The 25,519-nt window shown below is 39.6% G+C and overlaps 3 protein-coding genes across 3 annotated transcripts; all 3 read right to left on the reverse strand.

Annotated features, from left to right (window-relative positions):
• Nucleotides 1-891: 891 nt before the first annotated feature.
• LOC106946839 (neuronal acetylcholine receptor subunit alpha-9-II) lies at nt 892-9,037 on the reverse strand. Its single transcript, XM_015031487.1, has 6 exons — nt 7,230-9,037; nt 6,780-6,925; nt 3,929-4,083; nt 3,571-3,751; nt 3,099-3,450; nt 892-3,025 (listed from the first exon to the last, which is right to left on the reverse strand). Exons 1-6 carry the CDS (start codon nt 7,276-7,278, stop codon nt 2,238-2,240), a joined length of 1,671 nt encoding a protein of 556 aa, XP_014886973.1. The 5' UTR covers nt 7,279-9,037; the 3' UTR covers nt 892-2,237.
• Nucleotides 9,038-9,140: 103 nt separating this feature from the next.
• Nucleotides 9,141-16,190, reverse strand: ube2ka (ubiquitin-conjugating enzyme E2Ka (UBC1 homolog, yeast)). The gene is made up of 7 exons (XM_015031488.1): nt 15,821-16,190; nt 15,202-15,295; nt 13,008-13,066; nt 12,817-12,899; nt 11,909-12,008; nt 10,469-10,597; nt 9,141-10,364 (listed from the first exon to the last, which is right to left on the reverse strand). The coding sequence occupies exons 1-7, from the start codon at nt 15,881-15,883 to the stop codon at nt 10,290-10,292; spliced, it is 603 nt and encodes a 200-aa protein (XP_014886974.1). The 5' UTR covers nt 15,884-16,190; the 3' UTR covers nt 9,141-10,289.
• A 253-nt stretch (nt 16,191-16,443) lies between these two features.
• Nucleotides 16,444-24,341, reverse strand: klb (klotho beta). The gene is made up of 6 exons (XM_015031489.1): nt 23,406-24,341; nt 21,668-22,181; nt 21,306-21,577; nt 20,961-21,217; nt 18,758-19,683; nt 16,444-18,403 (listed from the first exon to the last, which is right to left on the reverse strand). The coding sequence occupies exons 1-6, from the start codon at nt 24,162-24,164 to the stop codon at nt 17,979-17,981; spliced, it is 3,153 nt and encodes a 1,050-aa protein (XP_014886975.1). The 5' UTR covers nt 24,165-24,341; the 3' UTR covers nt 16,444-17,978.
• Nucleotides 24,342-25,519: the final 1,178 nt, after the last annotated feature.

Consider the following 25,519-nt stretch of genomic DNA (forward strand, 5'->3'; position numbering starts at 1 on the left):
TGTACGGTTGCCAGCAGAAAGCCTCTTTTAAAAAAGAGAAGTTGACATCATGGCGTATGGTTGCAAAGTTATAAACCACAAGAAGTCTGGAGCAATGCTCTTTGGGCCACTGAAGCCAAGGAAAGCACATTTAAAACATGCAGAAAACATGGTTTACGAAGAAAAACGCAGGAGAATACAAAATAAAAAAAATAGCTCTGTTAAGCTTTGGTCTGGTGCCTCAAAACTTTTAAAACCTCCTGCGTTCTTTCTCAAGCTATTTCAACATCCCATCATTCCTTCTGCCCTCAAGCCCTTTATTTTTATCCTTGTCCTGCCTTGGATTCATGTGTGCATACACAGACAAACACAAAAACGCCGACACATTTAAAGGACTTGCAAAGTTTAAGGTGGGTGGGGGGGGGAGGGTTTAAAGAGGGGGTGTAAGAGTGTACACTTTGTGTTGCATAATTGATGCTCCCTATTGCCTTACGTCCTCACTGCTGTGCTGGCAGAGCAGCGAACAAAGCTTGCTCATTAACTATTCACTGGATGATTTGAACAGAAAAATGATTCTGTGGATCCGCAGCACCTCGTAGCCCTGAGGCATCTGATTTCAGAGTTGTTAATAAGACATGTGCTGTGTCCGCTGGTCATATTTTAACTTGACAGCAGATCCACCCACGTGTGTTCAGTCAGTGATCAGACGATGACGAACATTCAAATCAAAACTATGAGTGTGTCGGCATGCTACACGTGTGGACTCGATTGCTTGGGAAAATAAATTATCAATAAGACTAGAGGAATATATGAATATATTGCTCTCATAAACAGGCCATATTGTGAAGCTGGAGAAGAATAGCAAAGAATTTAACACGTTTAATATGCACTAAACAGAGGTTGTACAAAGTCTTTTTTTTTTTTTCTCCAAATCTGGATATGCATTGACAATGAAAGACGGTTTAAAAAATACATTTGTACCAACATGGATAGACTGAAACTGAGAATGACTAGAAATTGCTTAGAAGATTGAAAGATGATTAATGTCTCAAAATGTGTGGCTTCTTCCTTCAGCATCACTATTGCGACACTCAGATCTAATCTATGACCGAAATTTATGTTTTCACCCACCTGCCAGCATCACTATCACACTCTCTGCATTAAAATTATAATTAAAGAAAATCCTCCCATAATCTCAGAAAACAGGGCTTTGATGTTTCGATATAATGAGAAAATGAAGGAATGCTCCGAACATAACAAGCTGAAAAACCTTACCTCAAATTAATAAGATGTTGAAAGTTTATTTGCAACAAAGAGGTTCAGATCACAGTATTCTGATATGGATATAATTATATAGTTGCAACAGCAAAATGAACTGAACATTTTATTTGGGATCCCCTGATGAGTTTCCTTTGTATTTCAACCTTTTATTTCTATTAATTTTGATTTTTCTTTTACTTACAGCTGAACACAAACTTAAAATTTTGTCACCCAGAAAATTTTAATGTTACAATTTTTTTTGATGCAGAAATATCATGTTATAGGCATCACAGTCATACATAGGAAAACAGATGTTCAGAGCTTGCATCAAGTATGTTAATGGAAAGTTGAGTGGAAGGAAAAATATGGCAGAAAAGCCGAACGCATTAGTGATGATAATACCATTGACAGGCTAGTGAAACCATCCTGAATAAAAACCTCTGGACGGTTAACAAGTCGTGGTTGTGGCCAGAGACTCAAGAGCCAAGAATAAAACCTGAGTTACAACTAGGTCACACCTCCTGTGTAAGCCACTCTTAAACCAGACCCGTTACAAGAAGTTACCTGGGCAGAAATGGACCAAAAGCCTTATTTCAAGACAGAAAGATTAAAAAAAAAAAAAAAAAGATGCCAAACCTACACACTGTGAGAAAAAAAAATAACAGATCAAATCACATAAAACGTGTAATGATCAGAGATATCTGACAATTTGAGTCTTGAATTGCAAAATGGAAATTTTAGAAACCTTCTGTAAGGCTAAAATGCCATTTCGTTGTTAATTCAACATTTTTCTTGTTGACGTATAGCACACATTGCTTGTTAATGACAGAGAACAAATTTTCTCTGCCATTTTCTATCTTTTTCATTAATATTCCACCCCTACGAATCAACTCTCACACATTTATAACAGCAAATGTTGACCATGATACGATCTTATCGTCAGTTTGCATCAGACCACAGAGCGTTGATTGGGTCTGATTTCCAGCCACACCGGCTGGTCATTTCGCCTTGCCAATTACGAGAATGCTCATAAGGAAAACCATGACGAAGAAAATCCACATGAAGAACCTGTCCATCACCTTAGCAATCTTCTTCCACTCTGCCCCCTTGGCACATGTGGCCTTCTGCTCTCGGAAACAATTAGCAATGTACTCCACGTTGCGGACCAGCTTGGTGTCCACGTTAGGAAACCCGTTGCCAAAGCTGCAAAACACACAGGGGCCAAAGGTCACGGTGGGACCCTGAGGTGGAGGCTTTTTGTCTTCAGGACAGAATGGAAAGTTTTGGTCCTCCAGGTGACCTGGAGGCTTCTGGTCTTCCATGCAGCAGTCGCTCGTTGTAAATTTACCGTTGGAGCCTTCATATCTTCCAGGTGCGGATCTGGAGAGATAGCTGCTCTCTTCTCTTGTAATGTGGTGCTGCACTTTCACTCTGTGCTGCTGGTGCTGCTTGGAGGGCTGGGGCCGCGGGTACCTGTGGTGGTGCTGCTGGTCCTCCTGGCTGCCGGGGCCCAGGGGGTTTCCATTCGCGTGAATGTGAGAGTTGACCTGCGGGTGGCAAAAGTCATCCTGGAGGTAGTGAGAAGATGATGACGAAGAAGAGCCAGAAGCGCAGTTCTCGCCCACTTCGTAGACAAAGAAAATCTTGGACATGTAGTCGATGATGAGCACTTTGGCCCAGTGTGGGACTGGCTTGGCCTCTACGCCACAGAAATGAATGTTCATGATGAAAATGGTGAGCGCTGTGGAGGCCGTGACCATGGTCATGGTGGCAATGTAGTACTTCCCTGTGGAACAAGTGCAAACATGAACAGAATGATACTTTATTCAGTGCACACAACAATAAAAATACACTCTCACCTATGAGAGGCACACTTTCTGATGGTGGCATGCTCTCAGCCACCATGAGCTGGAACACGGTGAGAGCCAGGAGAACCGTCACCCCGAGGGAAACCTTCTCCCCAGAGTCTGCGGGCAAGTAGAATCCCAGAGGAGCCAAGAAGGAGATCAGGAAGCACGGCAGGAGGAGGTTGAAGATGTAGAAGGAGGAGCGGCGCTGCAGGAGCACAGTGTAGGTGATGTCTGGGTACGGGTCGGAGCAGCAGCCGTACATTATCACGTTCTTCGTGGCCGGCATCCCGTGGCATTCCCACTCCACATTTTCCACAAAATCAGAGAGGTCACCACTATCCATGCCCATAATGATATCCACCTGGAAGTGGAGAGATGGATGACAAAGCAGAAGTGGCGCACTGAAATTTGAGAAGACAGATACCTACAAATGTGTCACTACAGAAAATAAGTCCCGCACGAAACCCCCGTCTTTCTTCACCTGGTTGCCATTGTACGTCCAAGAACCGAAGGTGAGATTGCATTCCTGGCTGTCAAATGGAAAGTAAGAGACATCCACAACACAGGAGCTCTTAGTGATGGCAGGAGCATCCCAAGTTATCTCTCCGTTGTAGCGCAGCCTGACGTTGGTGTCCATTGGTCCTGAGAAATCATCATCAGCTCTGAAGGTAGAAAAGAAAAGTTGACTCCCAACAAAATAACTAAAAATAGACGACGCAATCAACGTGTAATTTTGATGATATTTCATCCAAACAGGCCACCAAGAACATTTTCACAGTTTCTCTCAGATGGATATCTGGCGTGAACATGTCTTTGCGCTGGACGACGTACTGGCGTACTTGTTATAGAGGACGAGGTCGGGCCGCCACACCAGACTGCTGGGTATGTGGATGACGTCCAGACCATCATAGTCTTCTGTGTTCCATCTCAGGTAGGCGTCGTGCCACGTCTGCCTAATCCACAGGTAGGCAATCAGCACCTGGTTCCTCTCGTCCTTCACACACACGCACAAAGGCACAAAGATGAGAAAAGCTATTTAAAAACGCTCACAGTGAAAAAGCATGGGGAGAGCAAAATATTTAAAGCTAGATCTAATATCTGTGTAATAAGCTATATCTAATCTCAGTGGACAGAATCTTCCATTCCGTCCACTTCACATGGAAGTGGACATTACAGAACATTAGTGAAAAAACTGTGTCATTACGACCAAGGAACACAATAGACAGATCAGAAATAAAGCTGTGGAGAAGTATAAAGCAACCTTAGGCTATAAAACAATATCACAAATTTTGAACATCTCAAAAAGAACTGTTCAATCCATTATTCAAAAGTGGAAAGTGTGTCTTATAATTGCAAACCAACCGAGTCAAGCTTGTCCCCCTAAACTGACAGGCCAGGCCATGGAGACAATTAATGAGAGGATCAGCAGAGAGGAGCATGGTGACTCTGGAGGAGCTGCAGTGATGCACAGATCAGGTGGGTAAATCTTTTTGGAAGACTACTGTCTGTCTATTGTGTGTTTTTTTTTTGTTAAATACTTGTTAAATACTGTATTTTTAAACCTGATAAATACCAACTGTGTAAGAATTATTATAAAGTAATAATAATAAAGATCTGCTCATTTTGATTTGAAGATGAAGCTAAACGTCTCTAAAAGACTTTAGACTGGGGTGAAGTTTCACCTTCCAGCAGGACAGCGACCCTGAACAGCCAGAGTGGCTTAGATAAGCAGATCCATGTGTTGGAATGGCCCAGTCAAAGTCCACAGCTAAATCCATCTGAGAATGTATGGAGAGACTCAAAAAAAATCTATGCTCATATTCTCGTCATCCAATCCGACTCCTGGTGTGCAAAGCTGATAGAGACAAACTTTAAAACTGTTCTAGCTGTAAATTGCAATAAAGGGGATTTTATTTGCAGTGTTGACTCAGGAGTGGAGCATCAGAGTTAGAAAGACTGAATACAAATTAAATCCATATCTTGCAGATTTTTTACTTATAAGAAGCAATGAAAGCTAAGCAAATTTTTGCTTCCACTTCCACAAATTCAAGGGCATTAATACTTTATAGTCTGGGGGCTGTCAGGGCAGGACTTGGATTACATTCCCTGCAGCAGCCTGCTGTAGATCCTGATATGCTTTCTGTAATCTATGTTGATTCATAATCAAGAACAGAAGTGCCCTAAACATCCTGCAAAAGTTGCAACAAAAGACACGAGCCCTTCATTTCTTTCTTTGACGCTCATCAACACAGCTTGGCAAGAGACACTGAAACGTTCAAGACAACAGAAGTCCAGGGTCGTCTATCAATATCAGGTGAAAGAGGGCCCATAAGCAAAGAACAAAGAGCCGCATCGAGTAACAAAACACCCTCAGAGTTTTGCACAGCTCTCTTTCATGTGTACTCTGATATAACAAGCCAGCAGCAACACACAGCTTGGTAGATAGATTACGTTAAGGTGGTGCGCGGTCTCTCTAAACGCATTCACAATTCAGCTGGTGACTCACCGAGGGGTGGGTGACACGTCACTGAACCTGAACGGGAATCTGAACCAGTTGTGTACAAGCAGGCCATACAGGGAGGTTTTAACAGGTACAGGGTCTGCCTCTGGTTTATTACCACCAGTGGTTAAAGCTCCGAGGGATCTGCTGCATCAATGCAGTGACGATAATTCAGGGAAAACTCACCCTCTGGAACATTCAGCACAAACAATCCGTTTTATTTTCATGTGATTCATCTCAGCTCGTTGTGTTTTCTCTGCTTTTAACAAATTAATTTCATCAGAACTATTATGTTTTACAGCAATGTGACTAAGCGAGTAGCATTGTTATTTTTGTCATGCTACTGAAAAACATTGTGCCCAGAATCATCACATTTTGAATGCAAAACTATGTTTGAAGATGGTTCATTTGGGATTTTTAAACACTTTACTTGCTTCAGAGTGGAAATGTTTAATGTGTGGAACGCTTTAATGTGTGCAGAGGTGGGCAGAGCAGCGAAAGCACTGTACTCACGTAAGAGTAGCATAACTTCAAAATATTTTTACTCAAGCGAAAGTAAAAGTAGCCATCCAAGAAATTAATCAAGTAAGACTAAAAAGCATTGGGTGAAAAAGGGCGAGTAACTGATCACAACATCAACCATTTAACATTTAAAAACTACATAATAATCAGATGGACCAAAACATAAAGTTATATTTCAAGGACAAAAATAAAAATAACAAAATTACAAAATCAAGTTAAAAAAAAAAAAATCCAAATAAATTTTGTTTTATTTGGAATAAAGTAAAACTTATGAAACTTTGTTAGAAACTGGACATGTGTCCTGAATTTTTGGCCTGAATAAGCTTGTTCTTCATTCAGTGAAGTTACTCACAGTGGGAAAACTATCCAGAAATGTGTACTTCGTAATAAAATTTCAAGTAAAAGCAAAAAGTGCAGCACAGGGCACAGCGGCAGCACGGGGACGAAGCCCGCAACTCACGAACGGAGGCCTCAATCCTCGACTTGGCCGTCCCACTGCAGCACAATAAAAATACCCCTAAAAGTACATTGTTTTTTTTGTTTGTTTGTTTTTCCAAAAAGTAACTCAAGTAAATGTGAGTTAATGCAATTAGTTATTACCCAACTCTGAATATGTGGCATTTTAGTGCACAGTACCTTATGAGACCGGCTCGTAACCCAGTACCCACCATGTCTTTGATCTGAGAGAGGGTGATCTGTAAGGTAACGTTCAGCGCTCTGTCCGTGTCCTCCACAGGCCGCAGGGCGCTGGAGTAATTATCCATCAGGTCGTTCAGGAGCTTCTGGGCATAGTGGCCCTGAGCGCAGTAAACCACTGAAGGGGCAAAATAAGACGAGGTTCTGGTTTAGATGAGACGATTACAAGTTGTCGTTTTTCCAAGCTGTAGATCATGGGTTGTTATCATTTCATAACACTGGAAAATGTATTCTTTATTGTTGCCAACTTCTATACTCAAATTGCATTTTTAAACAACATATCATTCAAACAAATGGCATAAATGCCATGTGCGCCTATTAAACTATACCTATTTGATTATAAAAACTACAAAAAAAACAACATAAAAATAAAATAAGAAAAGCCAAATGTGTAGGAGAAAAACACAATGTTCCCAACTCACCTTCAGGGAGCAGCACTATCAAACAGATCACCTGGATCGTCCTGAACATCTCTAGATATCTCCCAGATCAAAGTTAAGGTAACTTAAAGAAGAAATCCAACAGCTTCCTTCCCCTGAAACGCTTACATGATGCCCGTTCAACCCCAGTTGAACTCAGTTGTAGATAGCGGGGCACCGTTTCATCTGGCCGTCCCTGCAGCTCTCACTGCTTGGCGGGGGAGGCAGCATGTCTGGCTGACGGGGACACGGAAACAAACTCTGGCTATCACATAGCAGCAGCAGCAGAGCGAGGGAAACAGGATGCCCACGAATCATCGCCTCACTACACATACAGAATTTTTTTTTTTTCTCCTTTCAACTATGCCGTACATCCAGGAGGGCCAGCGCTCTGCGCATGCAACATTATAAAATCCTGTAAGGAAAAAAAGGGGCGAGAAATGTGAGATACGTTACTTTTAAAGTGATCTCATTTGGTATAATTGTTTTCCACGGGCTTCATCATAAGGCTATTCAATTTAGACCTCAAATTTATCGGAAAGACTGTTTTAAGAGACGTTTGCGGCAGCACTTCTGAGGCCATCGTAAAGGTCATATATGGCTGAAACTGACATATGTCAGGGATCACTGCCCTGTTGGAACACCCAATCTTCAAGTTTTACCAGCGTAGATGTTGATTTGAGTAGACAAAGACTTTAGAGGTAGTGTTTCTTCTTTACAATTCCATCTGCCCAGGATGAATGTATATATACTTCAGCCTGTAAGTATAATTTGGATCCTGTAGTCAGTGGAAAGAACCCACAATAAATTAAAAAATATAGTAAAAAAAAAAAAAATCTAAGAAAATCATTCTCGCCTAAAAAAGAAAAAAAAACTAAATTCAATGCAGCCATGATCAGTGTATAAATTCTACATAGATTTTTTTATGGACAGGATGAATTCAAAAGTTGGATTACAGTAACTTCAAATTTTACAGCATAGCAATATTGAGCCTCAGAGCTCAATTTTGTGAACTCAAATATGCAACAGAAGAAACAGCCTGGGGGTGGATGAATTTTGCAGAGCAGTAAAATTCAATCCAAACATCTCATCACTTTATAGAGTGGTATTTGGTGCAAGCAAGGTGAAAAAGGTTCATTTAACTGGCAGGATTTGTGGATGGATTCAGAGACACAAGTTGGTATTAAACAAGTCATCTGTTGTACCTTCCGTTTCCAACAAAAGAAAGGCAAAAACCTGAAAACTGGACATAGCTCACAAGCATCCTTCTCAAAGTTCTTAAAAAGGATACTGTGCAAGAGCTGAATGCAAAAGCAGCTTTATGACTCCACACAATTTAGGATATGCTTAGCCGCTGGATGCGTTTTTTTGTTTTTTTTAATTGAAGGGTTTGCACCATTTTTACTGCAAAGTAAACCCCTGCAAGTTGAATCCCTGAGTTACTGTAGTGTGTCAGCCTTGATTTTTATTCAAATGCATGCAGAAGCAATTAAATGTATAAACCAAGGTTGCCTTGAGCATAAATAAATCATCTGTTTATCAACAGTTATGGTTAACCTTTTAAGGAAATGCATAAGTGTATGAAATAGGTTTTCATATACTTTAAATGTCTTCACATTAAAAAGATGTTGACGTTCACCTTCTAGAATGAATGCAGTCAAAATTCCAAATCTAAATTCAAAAAATTTTGCAGCAAGACTTGAAAATTGTACAGATGTGCCTGAGTTTGAGCCATTTTGCAAAGGGTGCAAAACAATCGATTAATATCCCAAAAGACTTTCTTCTGCAGTTGCAGCAAATAGTCATTCTACACACTAATGACTCAGGAGGCTGAATATACACAATGTATGAGGTTTAAATATTTTTGCACAAAGAGCATTTTCAACAGAAAAAAAAAAGCAGAGCACAGATTAATTTACACAGACTTTAATCTTTTTATTTACAGATGAGTCATTGACATTTATTTGTTGATGCAATTAAGATGTCATATTCTAGACTTGTCACAGGTTGTGTTGAACATCAATTTTGTTTCTCTCAGATTAAAAACAAGAAATCAAATGCATCCATGTTCCTAAATAAAAGTGTTTTAAAAAGAAAAGGAGAAGGCCAGATGAAGAAAAGTTATTTCAAGCTATGTGGCAAAAGTGGAGGAGAGGAATCTCCAACAGGAGCTGCCAGATGTTGACTGATGAGGAGTGGGGGAGAAACTTGGCATGAGGATGGCTACTGTGAGAACACCTGCAAGACGCTTAATGAGTTGTTTTCAAGAACGCAGAATAAGCCCACCTACACGGTGTACTACAGTCGGCGCTGACCTCCTCTGTGACAGAACAAAAAATGTGATTGGGGTTTACTCCGATGCTCATCTTTTCTTCAGATTAAATATACCGACACTGCAATATATCGTTAGCCAGATGTTCTCAGTTTTCACCACACTGTTGATGTCAAAAAACTGATTTCGTTTCAACTGTCCAAAGACACTAAACTGCATGAGTTGGGAGCAAGAATTTTTAAAACAGATTTCTTTTTTTTTTTTTTTTTTTTTTTTTGGAAAACAAGCCAAAAGTTTATTGAATAAGAATCAGGAGCAAAACCTAAAACAAAGCTGCTTTAAATGGCTTGACCCTCTACAAAGAAAAGGTTACCATGAATGAAAATAAATGCACTGCATAGGCAAGGATAAGCCGCTAACAGCCGCTTTTTGGACAGAGCCAGAAAACTGGGACAGAGTGACAGATGTGGGTGGGGTTTGGTTTCTATTCTGTTTCCAAGTGGGAGTTAGATGTGGATTTCTGATTGTATCACTAAGTGGAATGTTGGGTGGCCTTAAAGAAACCAGAGGTAAGAGCTGACAGAGCAGATGATTGGAGTGTGATACAGCAGACGTGACAGAGGAGATGTCACACGGTGAGGATAGAGAGGAGAAGGGGAACGTGTCCGATGTAAAACAGAGGGTAGGATCGAGCAGGATTCGCCTTCAGACAGCGGGAGTTTGGAGGAAAGACGGCGTGTATAGTTGAAGACAGACGTGTGGATCAAGAGGAACACGACGGGTGTCAAAATTCAGTTACTGAGGAGGAGCTCTGTTGCAGTCTCCACATCCCAGGATTTTGACGACAACGCCACTATTACTGCATTCTGGAGACAAAAACAAAGGTTTGGTTTTAATCTGCAGTGTCACGCAGCGCCGTGACACACACTGGTGAAGAGAGAAACGTAAAAGTTTACTGAGGCATGCTCACTTTTTCAAAGCCCATGGCACAGAGTTTGTCTATTTTGCGCGTGTACTCCGGACTGGAGACGGGAGCTCCTGCGTAGATGTGAGACCAGAGTTTTGCCGTCTGTTTAAACATCTCTGGATTCTGCTTGTACTGAGGGGTGAACAAACAAACAAAAAAATGAGTTTATGGAAGGGGGATCAACAGACGGCTTGTTTTCAACTAAAAGGCATCTTGTTTTCTCTGTTTGGATCATATCAGGTTGGGAAAAAATTGCCAGCTTTGCCACTTTATGCCGACAAATTCATGAAGTTTACAAACATGTCATTTTATTAGGTCGTACAAAAAAAAATTAAAGCAAATACAATTGCAATGTCCTTTTTAGTAAAGATTTTATAAACACTTGAGTACTTCTATATTATTGACACATTATTACAGTAAATGCATCTTGCTCAAGTTCCAAAGTGTAGTAGTTCTTTACATAAATGACCCAGTTCATCAGTCAAAAAGCATTTATAGCAGCTAATAGTTTTCAAATGGACAAAGAACAAAGTCTTCAGTTCAAAATAATGCAGGCACGAAGCCAGATCTGCTCTTTTAAAGTTTAAACTGCTCTACTGCTGAATCACGGATTAATTTATGTCCTTGACAAAAACAACTACATCCCAAAAGTGCATCAAAGAATTATTTTTTATAAACTTAGAATCATTACTGGTGCTGTGAGCCCTCAACATTTATTTGCACGGTAATTACTACAGTCTCATGTTGTAAAAGAAAGCACATTAAATATGAAATAAAAAAATTGTTTATGTGTTGCTCAAAAAGCCAAAAATACCCGAAAGATGCATTTAAACTCTGTTGTTTACTCGTAATAAATTTTTAAATCAAGTTTTAGTCAATCTTTTTGTACCCAATGGCGTGCCAGACATATTTAGCCAGAAACCTGTTAAAAGGCAATAAGAGTATCATTAAAGTTGACGGTCTTGAACGCCTACGCATCCAAAGAATCCGGAGAAAAGTTCATATCTTTACCTTTGTCAGAAAGAATTCAACTAAACCTTTAAACAAATTAAAGTTCAGCTAATGCATTTAAAGCCCAGACTATAGTAAGGGAATCCTCAGACCATAGTTTTGTACACCTTACTTGAATAATGCGCTGCATACATGAACTGATAAACAGGATGTAGCAGCTCAAACTTTTTTTTTTTACATAAAAAAAAAGTATAAAAATTTCCAAGTCATTCTGTAAGAAATGAAGTAAAACAAAAAGTTGTAGGTCGAATTGTAAGTTTTAATAGTTTATGCTGAAAGAAGTCAGAAATAATAAATGAAAAAACTTTGACCTGAAAAAGTTTTCAGTACAAATACAAACAAGGGGGTAGTTCATGTTTTAATATGATCAAACAGTGAATTTTAGGAAACTACAGATTCATACATAAAACTGAAAAACAAACACGCACACACCTGATTGGCTACCACAGCATCCTGTGGATCATCTGGTTCTGCTGCTGCCAGTAAGGCTTGTAATGACAAGAGGACCGTCCTCAGTGTCATGGCTGCTGCCCTGAAACATCATCACAATGAGCAACGAACTAAAAGAGCTCAGAAACGACAAACAAAACATGTGCTTACACACGAGTGCACTCAACAGTATGATTAACCATCCATCCAAGCTTCAGTGGCGCATTCAAATCTATACAAGATGAAGCAGAAACTGATACATTTGAATCAGCTCCATTATTATAGGTAGGGTAACAAAATACTCAACTGAAAACTGCCAATAATCGAGGTATTACCAACAGCAACACTTAATTATATAGACCATCTGAGGAGCATAAGCAAATCAGCAGTGCAAATGCAATGATACACAGAGGAAATAAACAAGTCAGGCCCCCGTCGTGTTATTCTGCATGGTGGGGATCGGTTCGCTCTGTTCACTATAGGAAGCATTTTGTTGGCATGGCTGTAGTCCATCTGTTCCCTTAAGGTTTTGATTTACTCCACCAGTGTTAGAAACCGAGCAGCAATGTATGATGGGAACCTCGGCAAGAACACATAATTCTCCACAGGATATGTTTACTTAAAAGGCGAGCCACAAGTATTGATTATATTGCTGTTAAGTTACATGGCACATCCGATCATGTTCTCTTTCAATAATTATGAACAGCTGCTGATTGTTTAAATGAAAAATGAGTCAAAGTGTTTCGTTCCCTCATATTTTTACATTTACGATGCATCTTAAAAATGATGGGTTGAAGATGTGAAAGAGCCACAATTATCTTATTTAGCCTTAATTCTTTACTCTATCTTACATAGTTGGAAAAAAATATAAAAAAAAAAAAAACTTAAAATCTTGGCAATGATTTACTCACCACTGATCTTTAAGGATGTCCAGACATATTGCACCTGTGACTGAGCTGATATTGGGATGCCAGATCTTTGTGATAAACCGCACCTGAGGTATTGAAAGAAGCAAGGAGACGCGCACAGATGAGCAGAGTGACGGGAATTTCTTTACGCAGCAGGAAGATCGTTAGTCGCAACAAAACAAATGAAACCTTACCTTGGGTGGATTGAATGGATACGTCTCTGGAATTTTAATTTCTAGTTGATATCTACCTCCTGTCAAAAACACAACCGGTAACACAATAAACGAAAGAGGTTGGAATATCTAGGAAATTTAAAACACAGATGAAAGATGCTAAACTTGATTTAGTAAAGAGTAGTGCTGCAAAACTATACAAAAGGTCAGGAATGTTGCAGAAGCGGTACTGGTTCCAGTAAATCCACATTTTATTCACCAGTCTTTTCTTTTACATCATCAAAGAATAGTCATCATTTATTGTTCCACAGTGGGAAATTCAGGTGTCACAGCAGCAAATTATGTGTGGAGACATGTTTAGTCACCCAAAGGTAAAAAGTATAAAAACTCTAAAATACTCTACAGCAAGGATGTGTTCTCAAAACAGGAAAACAATACTGTGTTATTAAAAAAATAATAATAATATACTATATATAAAAACAATGTGTAGCTATGCAGGTTAATTCCAAGATAAATGTACAACATATCCATGGGTGTATATGAACATAAAAAACAGCAACAAGCAGCATGTCTCCATAACTCTGACCTCGTCAGTCAGAAAAAAAAAAACATTGTTTTTTGTCGTTGAGGGCCATTAAAGTCTTGTCAACTGCTCTAAATCATAATTGACGTGTACAGCAATAATGCAATTACTTTTGCAATTCAATTTTACACGCAGATCTTGCAAAGATGCTTGCTATTCAATCAATTCTGCCATTTTAGTTTATAGTAGAGCTACACATGCACATTTTCTTAACGCACACATTAACACGAGACTGCGACATATTCCAAAATGGATTCTGATTGCAATTAAAGGAAATGTTGCACAGCAACAATTAAAGTCCATTTCACTGGCCTAATATATTTTTTTGGCAAGCAGTTTTAATGTGTGGCCCTTGAAATGCTGTGGTCTTTCAAAAAATGTTATCCAAGCAGTTGCTTGACATTATGATGATGATGACCATGATAGGGATTAAATATAGCTCTCTGCACTTAATAAATTGTCCAACAATAACAAATCATTTGCTGCACAACTTATTTTTGGCATGCCTTCAAGCGTGTCAAATTAGAATGTAAAAAAGATGAACGGTGATTGACAGATGCATCACTCTGGCAGATATGAATTCACACAAAGCCCACGCCAACTGAACCCTTCCACCCTTAACACCGACCATCATTCCAACCGTCCTTCCAACTTTTCTTCCAGCCCTCATTTGAAACCCTAATTCCAACCCTAATACCTACCAACCCACCCGCCAAAGCTAATTCCAACCCTAATTCCAGCCACCCTTTCAACCGTAGTTAAAACTCTCCATCCAACCCTCCTAACGACCCTCTTTGCAACCCTAATCCCAATGCTCCTTAAAGCCCTACTTCCAACCCTAATTACAACTCTCACACCATCCCTTCTCCAAACCCTCCTTCAAATCTGGGTACTTTTAGAACTTTTCTCTCTTTAGTTTTTAAGGTATCTGTGGCCCTAAAGGCAAATGTTTCTAAACAGAATAGAGTGAATCAATGTCGATCAATTATCTGTTGAGGTAACAATAGCATTCAAGTTTACAATCTATAGCTTCCATGCTAGATGGAGCACATTGTCAATATACCAGTGGTAGCCCTCTTGCTAATGTTAGCATTTTAGAAAAATAAAGATTTGCTTTTCATATATTTTAAGCCGATATATTTCCATTTCCATTAATTAATTTACTTAGTCAACATGCTAAAAGAGCGATAGTATGAGGGATGAAATTTTAGCTAAAACTGTTTTGAATACATTTTATGAAAACCCAATAAATTTAATCAATGTTAGATAGCATGCTATTGACAGCAATTCATCTAAAAGTAGCTTTTTAGCTTAGCGTCTTTTACATTGCTGCTACCACACTAGTTTGAACAGTTTAATGCTATCAAACATGGTAGTGACTCACAAACATTAGCATAATAAGCTTCAGCTTCTAGTTGTCCTTTATTGTAGCCATTAAAAAAACCTTGAAAAATTATTCATGGCAACACCTAAAAACAATCCATAGATTTCAGCTTTTGAAAATATATATATATAGTTTTTCGAAATATCAATTCGATGGCACCTTAATGTCAAGAAAGTTGTGCAATGTGATTTTTTTATTATTATTTATTATCACCAAAAGTTGGCAGTATCTCTTAAAAATTACCTCACCTTCATATGGCGTGTCAGGAGGCCCTGCTATTTCTCCTTTGAGTTCTGTGAAGTTCTCATCAACCAGGTCTACCTTTATTTGGTTTTTGCTTGTCTAGAAGAGCAAAAAGAGCAAACACTGGCAGTTAACCATCCATGCTGTCATAAACAAGCCCTCGTTAATTGCCAACTCATGCATCAGGATTATGAAAGGTTGCCCACAACTTGTTGCATACTCACAGCTCTATGTGTAAGAGTGATTTCAAATTTATTTCAAATGTTATATATTGGGGTAACGATAACACGTGGGTGATGTGTGCTTTAATTAATACAACTCTCAATATTTGCTTGGATTTCCCCGGCTAGCTTAGCAACCACAGAAGGTACCCTACTTAGCAATATCCTCAAGAAACTTTGCAAGCTAAAATATGTTGGGCCATTTTAAAGCAACTGTTACTCTCTACACTTACGACCACAGTGGCACATTATGGTGAGCTGACGTTTGTCGCCACTTATTATCACAGCCGATACAGTTAGCTTACAGCTAGCCACTTTAGTGAGCAAGCGTCTGTGACTCATTCAGCCACAGAAAGTGAAATAAATTCAGGTACGACTCAGAGTGGCAAACACGACAACCAACCTCTTCGCTCTTCAGAACCTCCTTGAACTCCCGTTTTATCCTCTGAACAGCAATATTGGCCATGGTTCCCCCAGTGTTCCCGTCCGGTTGGTTGGTTGGGGCCTCGTCGCCAGTCCGACCAGTCAGCTAGCGTTAGCTGCTTTTACCGACAACAGCTCCTGACTTTTTTAAAATACACGATCTCAAAAATAACAGCTGGAACGTTGTTCGCCTCCTGTCTCGTCGGTCCCCGAAGTTGGTGGGAAGCTTAATCTGGGGGGAGTAGTTTAATGTGAGTCTGTCATCTCAAATATGCAGCAACAACACAATGGTTGGTAGAACAGAAAACATTTTAATACCAAAACCTGCATGCAGTCTAGAGGAGACAGGGTCATGTGATCAACACCGTCAACGCTCCCTCCCATTGGTAGATCAATTTACAATTAAAACCCATTATTATTTATTTATTTATTTATTTATTTATTTATTTATTTATTTACCTAAACCTAAAAAAGACTAAATTAAAAGTGCCGTTATATAACAAATAATAAAATGAGATAAAAATAAGAAATAACGTGTTTAACAGTTTGCATGTGATTTAAAAAAGCCAAACTCTGATTTTTTTAAAAAAAAAATATTTATTAATAATTAAAATAAATTAGGTAAAATAAAAGGGAGTTAAAATAACAATATAGATTACAATTATCTATATGAAAGCCTAAATGTTTTTTCTACTTTTAATCCCACAGACTTTAAAAGAATGTACACCATCTTGTTGGGAAACGTAAGCTATTTTATGTAAATCAAATTTTCTTTCATCACATATTTTCCCACTGTACAGTTTAGCAGCACTTCATATCCGAAGTTTAAAAGTGACAAAAACTAACAAAAACTCAACAAACACAACAGGGTCATGTCTTTCATGCATAGTTTCCTTCTGGCAACTTCTTTGTCTATAAAAAGCCTGAACTCTTCATTGGCTCCGGTGCAGTTGCATTAAATCCTTCAAAGATCTGCTGTGGCCTTGCATTTCATGTTTCTTGTTTTTTTCTCACAGCAGACTTCCAGACTGATTGTTTCATCTCAGAATCACGTAATAACACCAGATGGCACTGTTGTTCCATCCCAGGAGAATTACACAGCGTGACGAACGCTTGACTAAGGACGACCAGACTTCTTCGTATAAAAACTAGAACTACACACAATTAAATAAAAAATTACATCAGAGTAACACACACACACAGAACAAAAACATTATAATAAATGTACAATTTCCATGAAGTTACTTCATGTTGTTTTCAGTACTAAATGCCTTAGGCAGGTTTAGAAATTGTCAGTATAGTAATCTGTAAAGGTGTAATTTTTTTTAGAACCTGGTTAAAAGACAGCCTTTTTCAGTGATTTCATGTTTGGTCATTTCACAAGCACAAACTTGAATGTACTCTTTGGACTTGAAGCAACATGCCAATAAAAAACTGACAACACGTTGATATGTTGTGAGGATACTTGTCCTTACTAGTGACAGGGAAGCTGGCTAGACTTAGTAGGAAGATGTGAATTAAGCTAAATTTGGGGTGATTCTGTAAAAAATCTTGGCATAGAGTAGGGGTTCTAGTTGCAGAAAGATCACTCAAAGTTACAATGAGATGGTCTGGATAAAAACATATTCATGTGCTAACACTGACCCTCCCTGACAAAAAATCCAATTTAGAATCTGTGGCAGAATTTAGAACTGGATAATCACAGGTTCTCTTCATCCAGTTTCCAGACATGCAAAGATACCCTGGATGATACAAACCATTGCTTTGATTGGTTGACTACAAATGTAGGCCACACCTTTTAGGTTTTTGCTTTTAGAAAAAAAAAAAAAAAGAAAAAAAGAAACATTGTGCTCCTTCTATTTCACCATTATCTGCTAGTCTATCAAGTAGAGCAAAAAAAAACACAGTACATTGAAGTCTATGTCTGCAAAGTGACAAAATATGAAAAAGTTAAAACACAGTGTATACTTTCTTTTTGTCGTGACTATCTAAGAGCAATTGTTTTGACATGTTTCGTGACATACATTACAAGTGAACTCATTTGTCACTGCAAGAAAAGTAGACACTAATGATGGAAAGGTGGATTTTGTGGTTCTTCTCTACATTTTTTCTGGTACAAGTTCAGGTCCTTGCTACAGTTAGTATATAACATCAGGACATATACAATATGCTGATGCTTTATTTCTTCTCCTTCGGTTCTCTCTCCTCTTCTTCCTCCGTCTGTCGTGTTTTTTATTCCTCTTGCTGATAACAATGAAGATGATGAGTGCAGCTAGCATGCCAGACGTTATTAGAAGGCAGCCCCCAAAGACCAGCATTGGTTTGTTCTTCAACATCCACTCACACGTCAAACATTTTTCCTGCTGCTCAGTGAATCTACACGGCTGCGTTGTGCTATTGTTAGAAGAACCACTGTTAGAGATGATTTCTCTGTATAATGCGACAGAGGCCTTGGCTTTGGATTGGTGCTGGGTTGAGGTGAAAAGACCAAACAGAGGGGCATGTCGATCTTGAAGCTTCCACACATAGAAACCTTGCAAGTTGACTCCATCAAGATGGTAAGCTGAGAGTAAAGGAAAGAGAAAGTAAAAATTAGAGTTTTATTTATTTATTTTTTAACTCTGAGGGGTTTCTTCATTATCCAACATGGGAACAAATTGGTTCACTGTATGGTTCACTATCAGCAAAATATGGAACAATAATCAGAGCTGTAGCCTCAGCAATTGCCTCTCCCTTCCTTTATGGTTTGATTACGTTCATGCCATCTCATTAAGTCTGACTTTTATGGCAGGAACCAATACAGTCATTAAAGCTGTACTACCTAGGGGGACAGATCTCTGTTTCGACATCCGTAACAAAAGTCTGTTCATGTGTTTCTTACACCCAATAATTCCACAAGACATTCAAGGTAGCTTACCTTTGAGAGCTTCCTGTAGATAACTCCTGAGGTAATACTGCCTGAGGTTATCCTCAAATGAAGCTTGGTCATCAATCCCACTGGCTGTGACAATGATAGGCAGAGTTCTGCCATACCTCTGATTCACCCATTTCAGCATCTTCCGTAGGCCCCAGGGTACCAGAGCCTGCCCCAAGCTGGAGGACGGCCAGGTGGGGTCTGAGAAAGTTACACAGTCATGCTCGGGTGCTGGTTTCTTTTGGAGGGTGTCCTGTGTGTGAGGATTTGGAGAAACTAAACGTGTTGTAAAATGATTCAAGGCAATAAAACTCAATGCCCCATTGAGCTCCTGTCTCTCAGTTGTGGTAAAATGAGGAAGAGGTGATTTGGGAAGTCCAAATACTCTTGCTCTGTCATCCAGGTATTCCCTCATTTCAGAGGGGTATTTCCCCTTTTTCTTCTCATCTCTTGTCCCAAGCAATGGATCCAAGAAGAATCCAAGTTCAAACAACAGAAATCTTTCTGTTGCCACTCTATGTGACTCTACAAAAGGGTTACCTGGGATGGCCCAATCAGCATGTAGAGCGAGAGACACCAGTGATCTCTGTTCACCGAAATACTCCCTCTCATGTAACCTCCAGGCTTTGGCATGGGCTATTAGCAGATTATGAGCGGCTTGATGCCTCTCTGTCACATTGGAATATACATCTATGAGTCTGTTTGGCTCATTGATGGTGATCCAGTAGTGAACCCAGGTACCCAGCTCCTGGTAACAAAGTGCTACATATTCTTGAAAAGCTCCCACTGTCGTGTAATTCAGCCAACCGCCAGACGCATGCAGTGGCCCTGGCAAACCCAAGTTCGGAGCTCTGTGTGTTGGGTGGTACAGGATGACCATAGCTTCCAGGTTTAGCTTCTTGATCTCTGTCAGCACACAGCGGTAGTACCTTTTGGAAGTATAGAGGAATATGTTATTTTTTTGCACTCTGGATGACAAATTCAGAAAAAGGAAGGTCAATTAATTGTTGGGAAACGCAGTTCCTTACAAAGACTCTCATATCCCTTAAAGTGGTTCCCATTTAGACATATTGCAACACATTTCAATGTATTTCTTGCAAGTTTATGCACTAGACTAACAAAAATGTAAATAACATGAGGCAAAACAAATCATTTCCATATTAATACATAGCTGTGGCAACAATATGTTGTCAGCATGCTCAACTACAGTGGAGACTGGGAAGTTGTTCAGAATTAATGTGAAGGGAGAGGAAAATATTTTTATCAAATATCCTTTACAAAAATAAAACTAAAAACTGTGCTGCTCATTTGTATCCTTGACACCTGAGAAAATACTTTGATGAACCACCTGTTGATGCAAGTATGATGCAAGGATAGCTGCAAGTTTTTTAAGGTATATCTCTACCTGCTGTGGACCTCCAGAGACTGGAATATTTGCCCATTCTTCTAAAAAAATAACTCAACCTAAGTCAAGTCAGATCTAAAGTATCTGTGAAAATCAGTTTTCAAGCATCACCAAACATTACCAAATAAACTTAGGTTTGGACTTTGGGATGATCCAGCTCATGAATATGCTTTCATCTAAACTGTCCGATAGCAGCTCTTTAGGGTTGTTGTCCTACTAGGGGCTGAACCAATTTAAGATTGAGATTTAAAAACCTAAGGGAAATTCTCATGGCATCTATTTCACAAGTACTTTCTTACTATAACTCTTCTATAAAGGCCATTTATATGTAACAAACAATTTGGGGTTGTTCATTTCTACCTGAGCTGTGGATCTCTGCAGCTTCTCCAGAGTAATAGTTTTCCTTTTGACTGGTTATCTGATCAATACCTAGCCTTTATGAGGCCTTACTCTTTCCATTCTTGTTTGATGGATAGAACAGTGCAACTGGTAACACTGAATTATTTTTTAGGGTATCATAGTAAACATGATTGAATACAAATGCAAGCCACGCAAGACAATTTCTAGTTTTACTTGTTGGAAAAAATATGCTGAAAACCATTTATCAGAAAAAAAAAAATTATAATAACTACTCAGGCGTTTCAAGTTGTACTGTGACAAAATGTCAAAACTTAATGTAATATTAATATTCTGTAAGACACTTAAAATTTTCGCTGTAAAAGTGTTTCCATTAAAATCTATTAAATTAAAGTAAGCAGACTCTTTCCACACTCAGAGGTTTGTGTGTTTGTTGAGCTCTACCTCAGGGCTTCGGTGTTTACATTTGAGCGGCTTCCCTCGGGTAAAATGAGAGACCAGTTAAGAGCGAAGCGGTAATGAGATGCCCCAGTGGATGCAAACAAGCGGAGATGGTTGCGAATAGCCAGATAATCTGTGCACTGGGCAGTTCTGGTGTTAAGCTTCACCCCTGGGAGTGGTTGCAGCGATCCGTCTCCTGTGAGGTTCCAGCTGTAGACGTGAGGGTCAGAAAATTGTGGGGAGAAAGGGTGGAACCGGACCTGCAAAGCAGCAAATAATTAAGAAAAAAAATAAATGAATGATCTACCAGAATTTGTTTTGCTTTCTTTAATTAACGATGCGTTTTACCTGCAGTGTAGAGTCTGCTACCCCCCAGTGAAATTTACAAGGAAAATGGCCTTTAAGATCTGTTGATGAGTTTTCATCAGCTGGAAAACCATTGTCAGTGACAATTTGCTTGAAGTATTGAGCCGTGGTCTTGGGAACCCTGGTTCTGTTTGGTTGATTGAAGTCAACGTAGAAAAGACCTCTTCTTACACTGTAGCCATAATTCCACTCAAATCCATCCAACAATGACCAGGCTGAGTAGCCAAACACCTGCACACCATCAAACTTGATGGCTAAAATAAAAATGAAAAGACTTCAGTATTTACTTTCTGAGAACTAGATGTGCTATTTAAGAGTTTAGATCCAAGAGATTTCATATTTACCCTGTAGGACTTGGTTGATAAAACTTTTCATCAGGTAGATGGCAACTGTGTCTTCTCTTCCAACACTGGCGTCAGAGAACCACCCCCCTTCTGCCACCAGTACGCTCGGGTTCCCATACTCTAGTTTTATCCAGCCCAGGAGGCGTCGCAGGTCAGGGGTGATGCTCTGCCCATTGTGTAACAGGTTCTGGCCGAGACGGAAATTGTTTGGCCCAAACGACAGAGCAAAAAAGTCAGCTGTTTTCTGCACCCAGAGCTTCTCTTCAGGGGTGAACATGGGCATGAGACCGGCATATTTTATTTTGAGAGAGACTGGATAGTCCCCAGCACCAAAGATGGGATCAGCAAACCATCCAAGAATGGCCTCCATGGACTGCTGACAGAGAGCCACGTTGGCAGCTGTAGGCTGGCCTCTGTGGGGTTCAACCCAGTGGGAACCTAAAACAATGGATACTTTACCCCTCTGAGTTGGACGGAAGTGATTGTTGTATGTCTGCCATGCTTTGGCGTGTGCCTAAAAACAACAATACAGACTCTGTAAGGATGTTGTTAATTTGTTGGCAAAATACTAAAACAGTACAAAAGCAGTTCAACTAATAAAATTCATCTTACTTGGATACCTGTTACATGTGACAGCCTGAATAGATTTTATGGTATTTTGTAAAAATCTCGCAATATTAAAACGTTACAAACTTTATTCTCTGTTCTCTACTTCTCTATTTAAAATAGTAAAATATTAAATAGAGATAAAACAAAACAAATGTTAAATACCTTTTTAAATATTAATACACAGTGGCCTGCAAGAGTATGATTACACTTTGAACATACTTTGTCTAATTACAACCACAGACTTCAGTGTATTTTATTAGGATTTTTTGAGATAGACTAATACAAATTATTACATAATTGTAAAGTGGAAAAAATATATTTCATTCATCTTAAAAATATTGCATGCGTTTGTATTTAGCCTCCTTTGCTCTGACCAAATAACATTCAAGGGGAATACTTTTGCAGGGCTCTCTACACAAGACTACATCAAATCCTTTATTTAAAGAAAATAAGTGATTTGATATTCATACATATTTCGCTTGATATGTATGATATATTAGCATGACATATCAAGCTGATATGTCATGCTTGATAGATTTTTTTTGAATAGGGCAGAAAAAGAAGTACATTTGTAACAGCATTTTAATCAGTATGAGGAAGCGGAAAATCACTATTTACTTATTCTATCTGCTTGGTGTTAGCTGGGAGCGGACCAGCTGTGCTTGACTGCATAAACGTAAGTGAGTATTAATGAGGCGTATCTCCGTGACTTCCTGACACACACAGACACGCAGATTCCCTCCACCACAAAAGTGCTGATGTGGTGGACTTTGACCCCAGTGTCTCTTTAAGTGTCTTGTTTACTTATCACAAAACCTGTCAATATGAATATAGCCAACCAATCGTCAGGAAGATAAAACCACCAGTGAGTGGGGATGTTTTGTGGATTATTGCCTTAATTGTATGCAGTAGATTGGATTAAGAGACTTGTAAAAGTCAGTAACAGACCACCGATCCGGTCTGTGTTTGCTACTCTGTCCTGTGACCTAACAGCCATTCTGGAGATATAAACATTCATTGACTATCATAAAATGATAAAGCTGTAGGAGTTCAAAGTTTGCTCACAGACTGTGTGTGTGATCTTATAAACTGTACAAAGAAAGTTGTTGAGTAACCCTGCACGACTCACCCTGATCAGGTTATGGGCTACAGTGAGAGAGCCGGAGACCCCCCCTTTTTCTCCAGGAGCGTGCACGCCTGTCCCGTACCCTTGCACGGCCACCAGGTACGGGTTGTGCATTGTGAGCCAGTATTTTACACGACTCCCAAACGTTTTGAAACAAAACGTCGCGTACTGCTCAAAAAGCTCCACTAACGTGTTATTTTTCCAGCCTCCATATTGATCCTGGAACACCTGTGGTAGGTCCCAATGGTAGAGAGTCACAATAGGCTCAATTTTCTTTTCTATCAGCCTCTCTATGAGGCGACTGTAGTGATCCACAGCAGCTGCATTGGGCTCGCCAGTGGCATTGCCTTCAGGGAAAAGTCTGGGCCAGGAAAGGGAGAAAGTGTATGATCTTACACCGAGATATCCCAGTGCCTCTACATCTTCTTCCCAGCAGTTGTAGCTGTCACTTGTCACGTCTGCAGTCTCTCTGGGAAAATAGTCACTGGTGGAGGAGTGGGTGAAATGGTCCCAAATGGAGATGCCTTTCCCATCCTGGTTCCAGGCGCCTTCATTTTGGAAGGCCGATGTACCTGAGCCCCAGATGAACCCCGGAGGGAAGGTGTCCTGAAGAAAAGACTGGTCTTTGCTAATGGGGCTCGGTTTAGGTCGCTGCCAGATACTCCTGCCTTCCCCAGGAGAACAGACCGCCCGGTCCCAAGCGAACGTCAACAACAGAAGGGAAACCAAAAGGTGTGTGTGACAGGAAGGATGGTTCAGCATACTGAAGGAGTCCACTTTGTCTTTAAAATCCACTTTGAAGACAGCAGGTGCCAGTCAGCTTCACCATGATAAGTCCTTTTCTAGCTGAACGTAGATCCATTGTAAGTGAAAGAAAAACAGAGAAACAAAGCGAGAGGGACATTGGAAGCCTCAAGGTGCTGCTGTGTCCATCTGACAACCTGGTCTGTCTCTCCCTATCTGTCTCTCCCTCTGTGTACTTCTGCTCCCACTCAGCCCCTCCCTGCAACATAGATTCACACATACAAAGGTTGACTCATACCCAAGCAAGCTGCTATTATTGTCTTACAACAGATTAATTCTTACTTAAGCAAAGTAATAGAAAAGTCTGATTATATCATCAAATGTAAAAGCAAAGAGTAAGACCTCATTACACTTTGTGACTGTATTATTAATGACTTGTTCTTCTTTGGGGTATTTTTCTACACAGAACATCCTCGTGTCAATAATTAGCTTGTACTCTGATCCTGAAGAAATACTCCTCTGGAAACCCTTCTTAGTGATGAGGTTTGAATTAACAGTTGCCAAATGTTCATGACGAATAAACAAATTAGGTTAATTTTTAGCCGATTTACAAGAGATGATCCAAGGTGTTTTCCTTTTTCATTGTTTTTCTTATTGTAAGAGGTGGTAAGGACGTTTGCAGTGTTCCCACCTAGATCTGATCTAATGGTACCAGGTGACAACAAACACACCGCATTATCTGACTTTATTAAATTTAGCTCTCCTCTCTGTATATGTGCCAGTCAGTCACCCAAGGCAAAAATCGCACAGGGTGGCAGAGGAAATTGCTGGGATATGTGTGTCTTAAAAATAAAAAAAAGCCTTTCCATCACAGTTAAAGCACATCAAAAAATGATTCCACCTTGTCCAGCGGCAGAGATTGTAGTAAGGTAAACAACACAGTCACTCTGCTTCAAGGGATCGAGGCGTAAGCAAATTAAAAAGTGACAAATGTCTATTTACTATCCCCACTGCCATTATTGGGTCACCATGACGCTAAAGGATGGAAACTGCTGAAACTGAGTTGATCTGTCATTTATGAAGCTTATGTTGCGACACCTTTCTTGGAAATGAACAAAATATTTTTTAATTTTATGCCATTAAAAATGATGAAGGAAGATATCTTAAATGAATTATTTTAATAAATAAAGAAAATAGAACTGAATGTTCAGAAGCACTAAAATAATCAGATTTCTGTATCTGTACTGTCTTGTCAAGAGGCAGAAGTTTTCTTTGTCACTCTGTGCTGTAAATAAAAACAGGAAGTGAAAACAGGATGGGGATGTGAGAGAAAAGACACAACTGGTTAGAGAGGAGCTTTCGTTTCTATATCT

Source organism: Poecilia latipinna, unplaced genomic scaffold, assembly GCF_001443285.1.
Source record: "Poecilia latipinna isolate Pla-1442-1.1 unplaced genomic scaffold, P_latipinna-1.0 Scaffold209, whole genome shotgun sequence".
Lineage (NCBI taxonomy): Eukaryota > Metazoa > Chordata > Actinopteri > Cyprinodontiformes > Poeciliidae > Poecilia > Poecilia latipinna.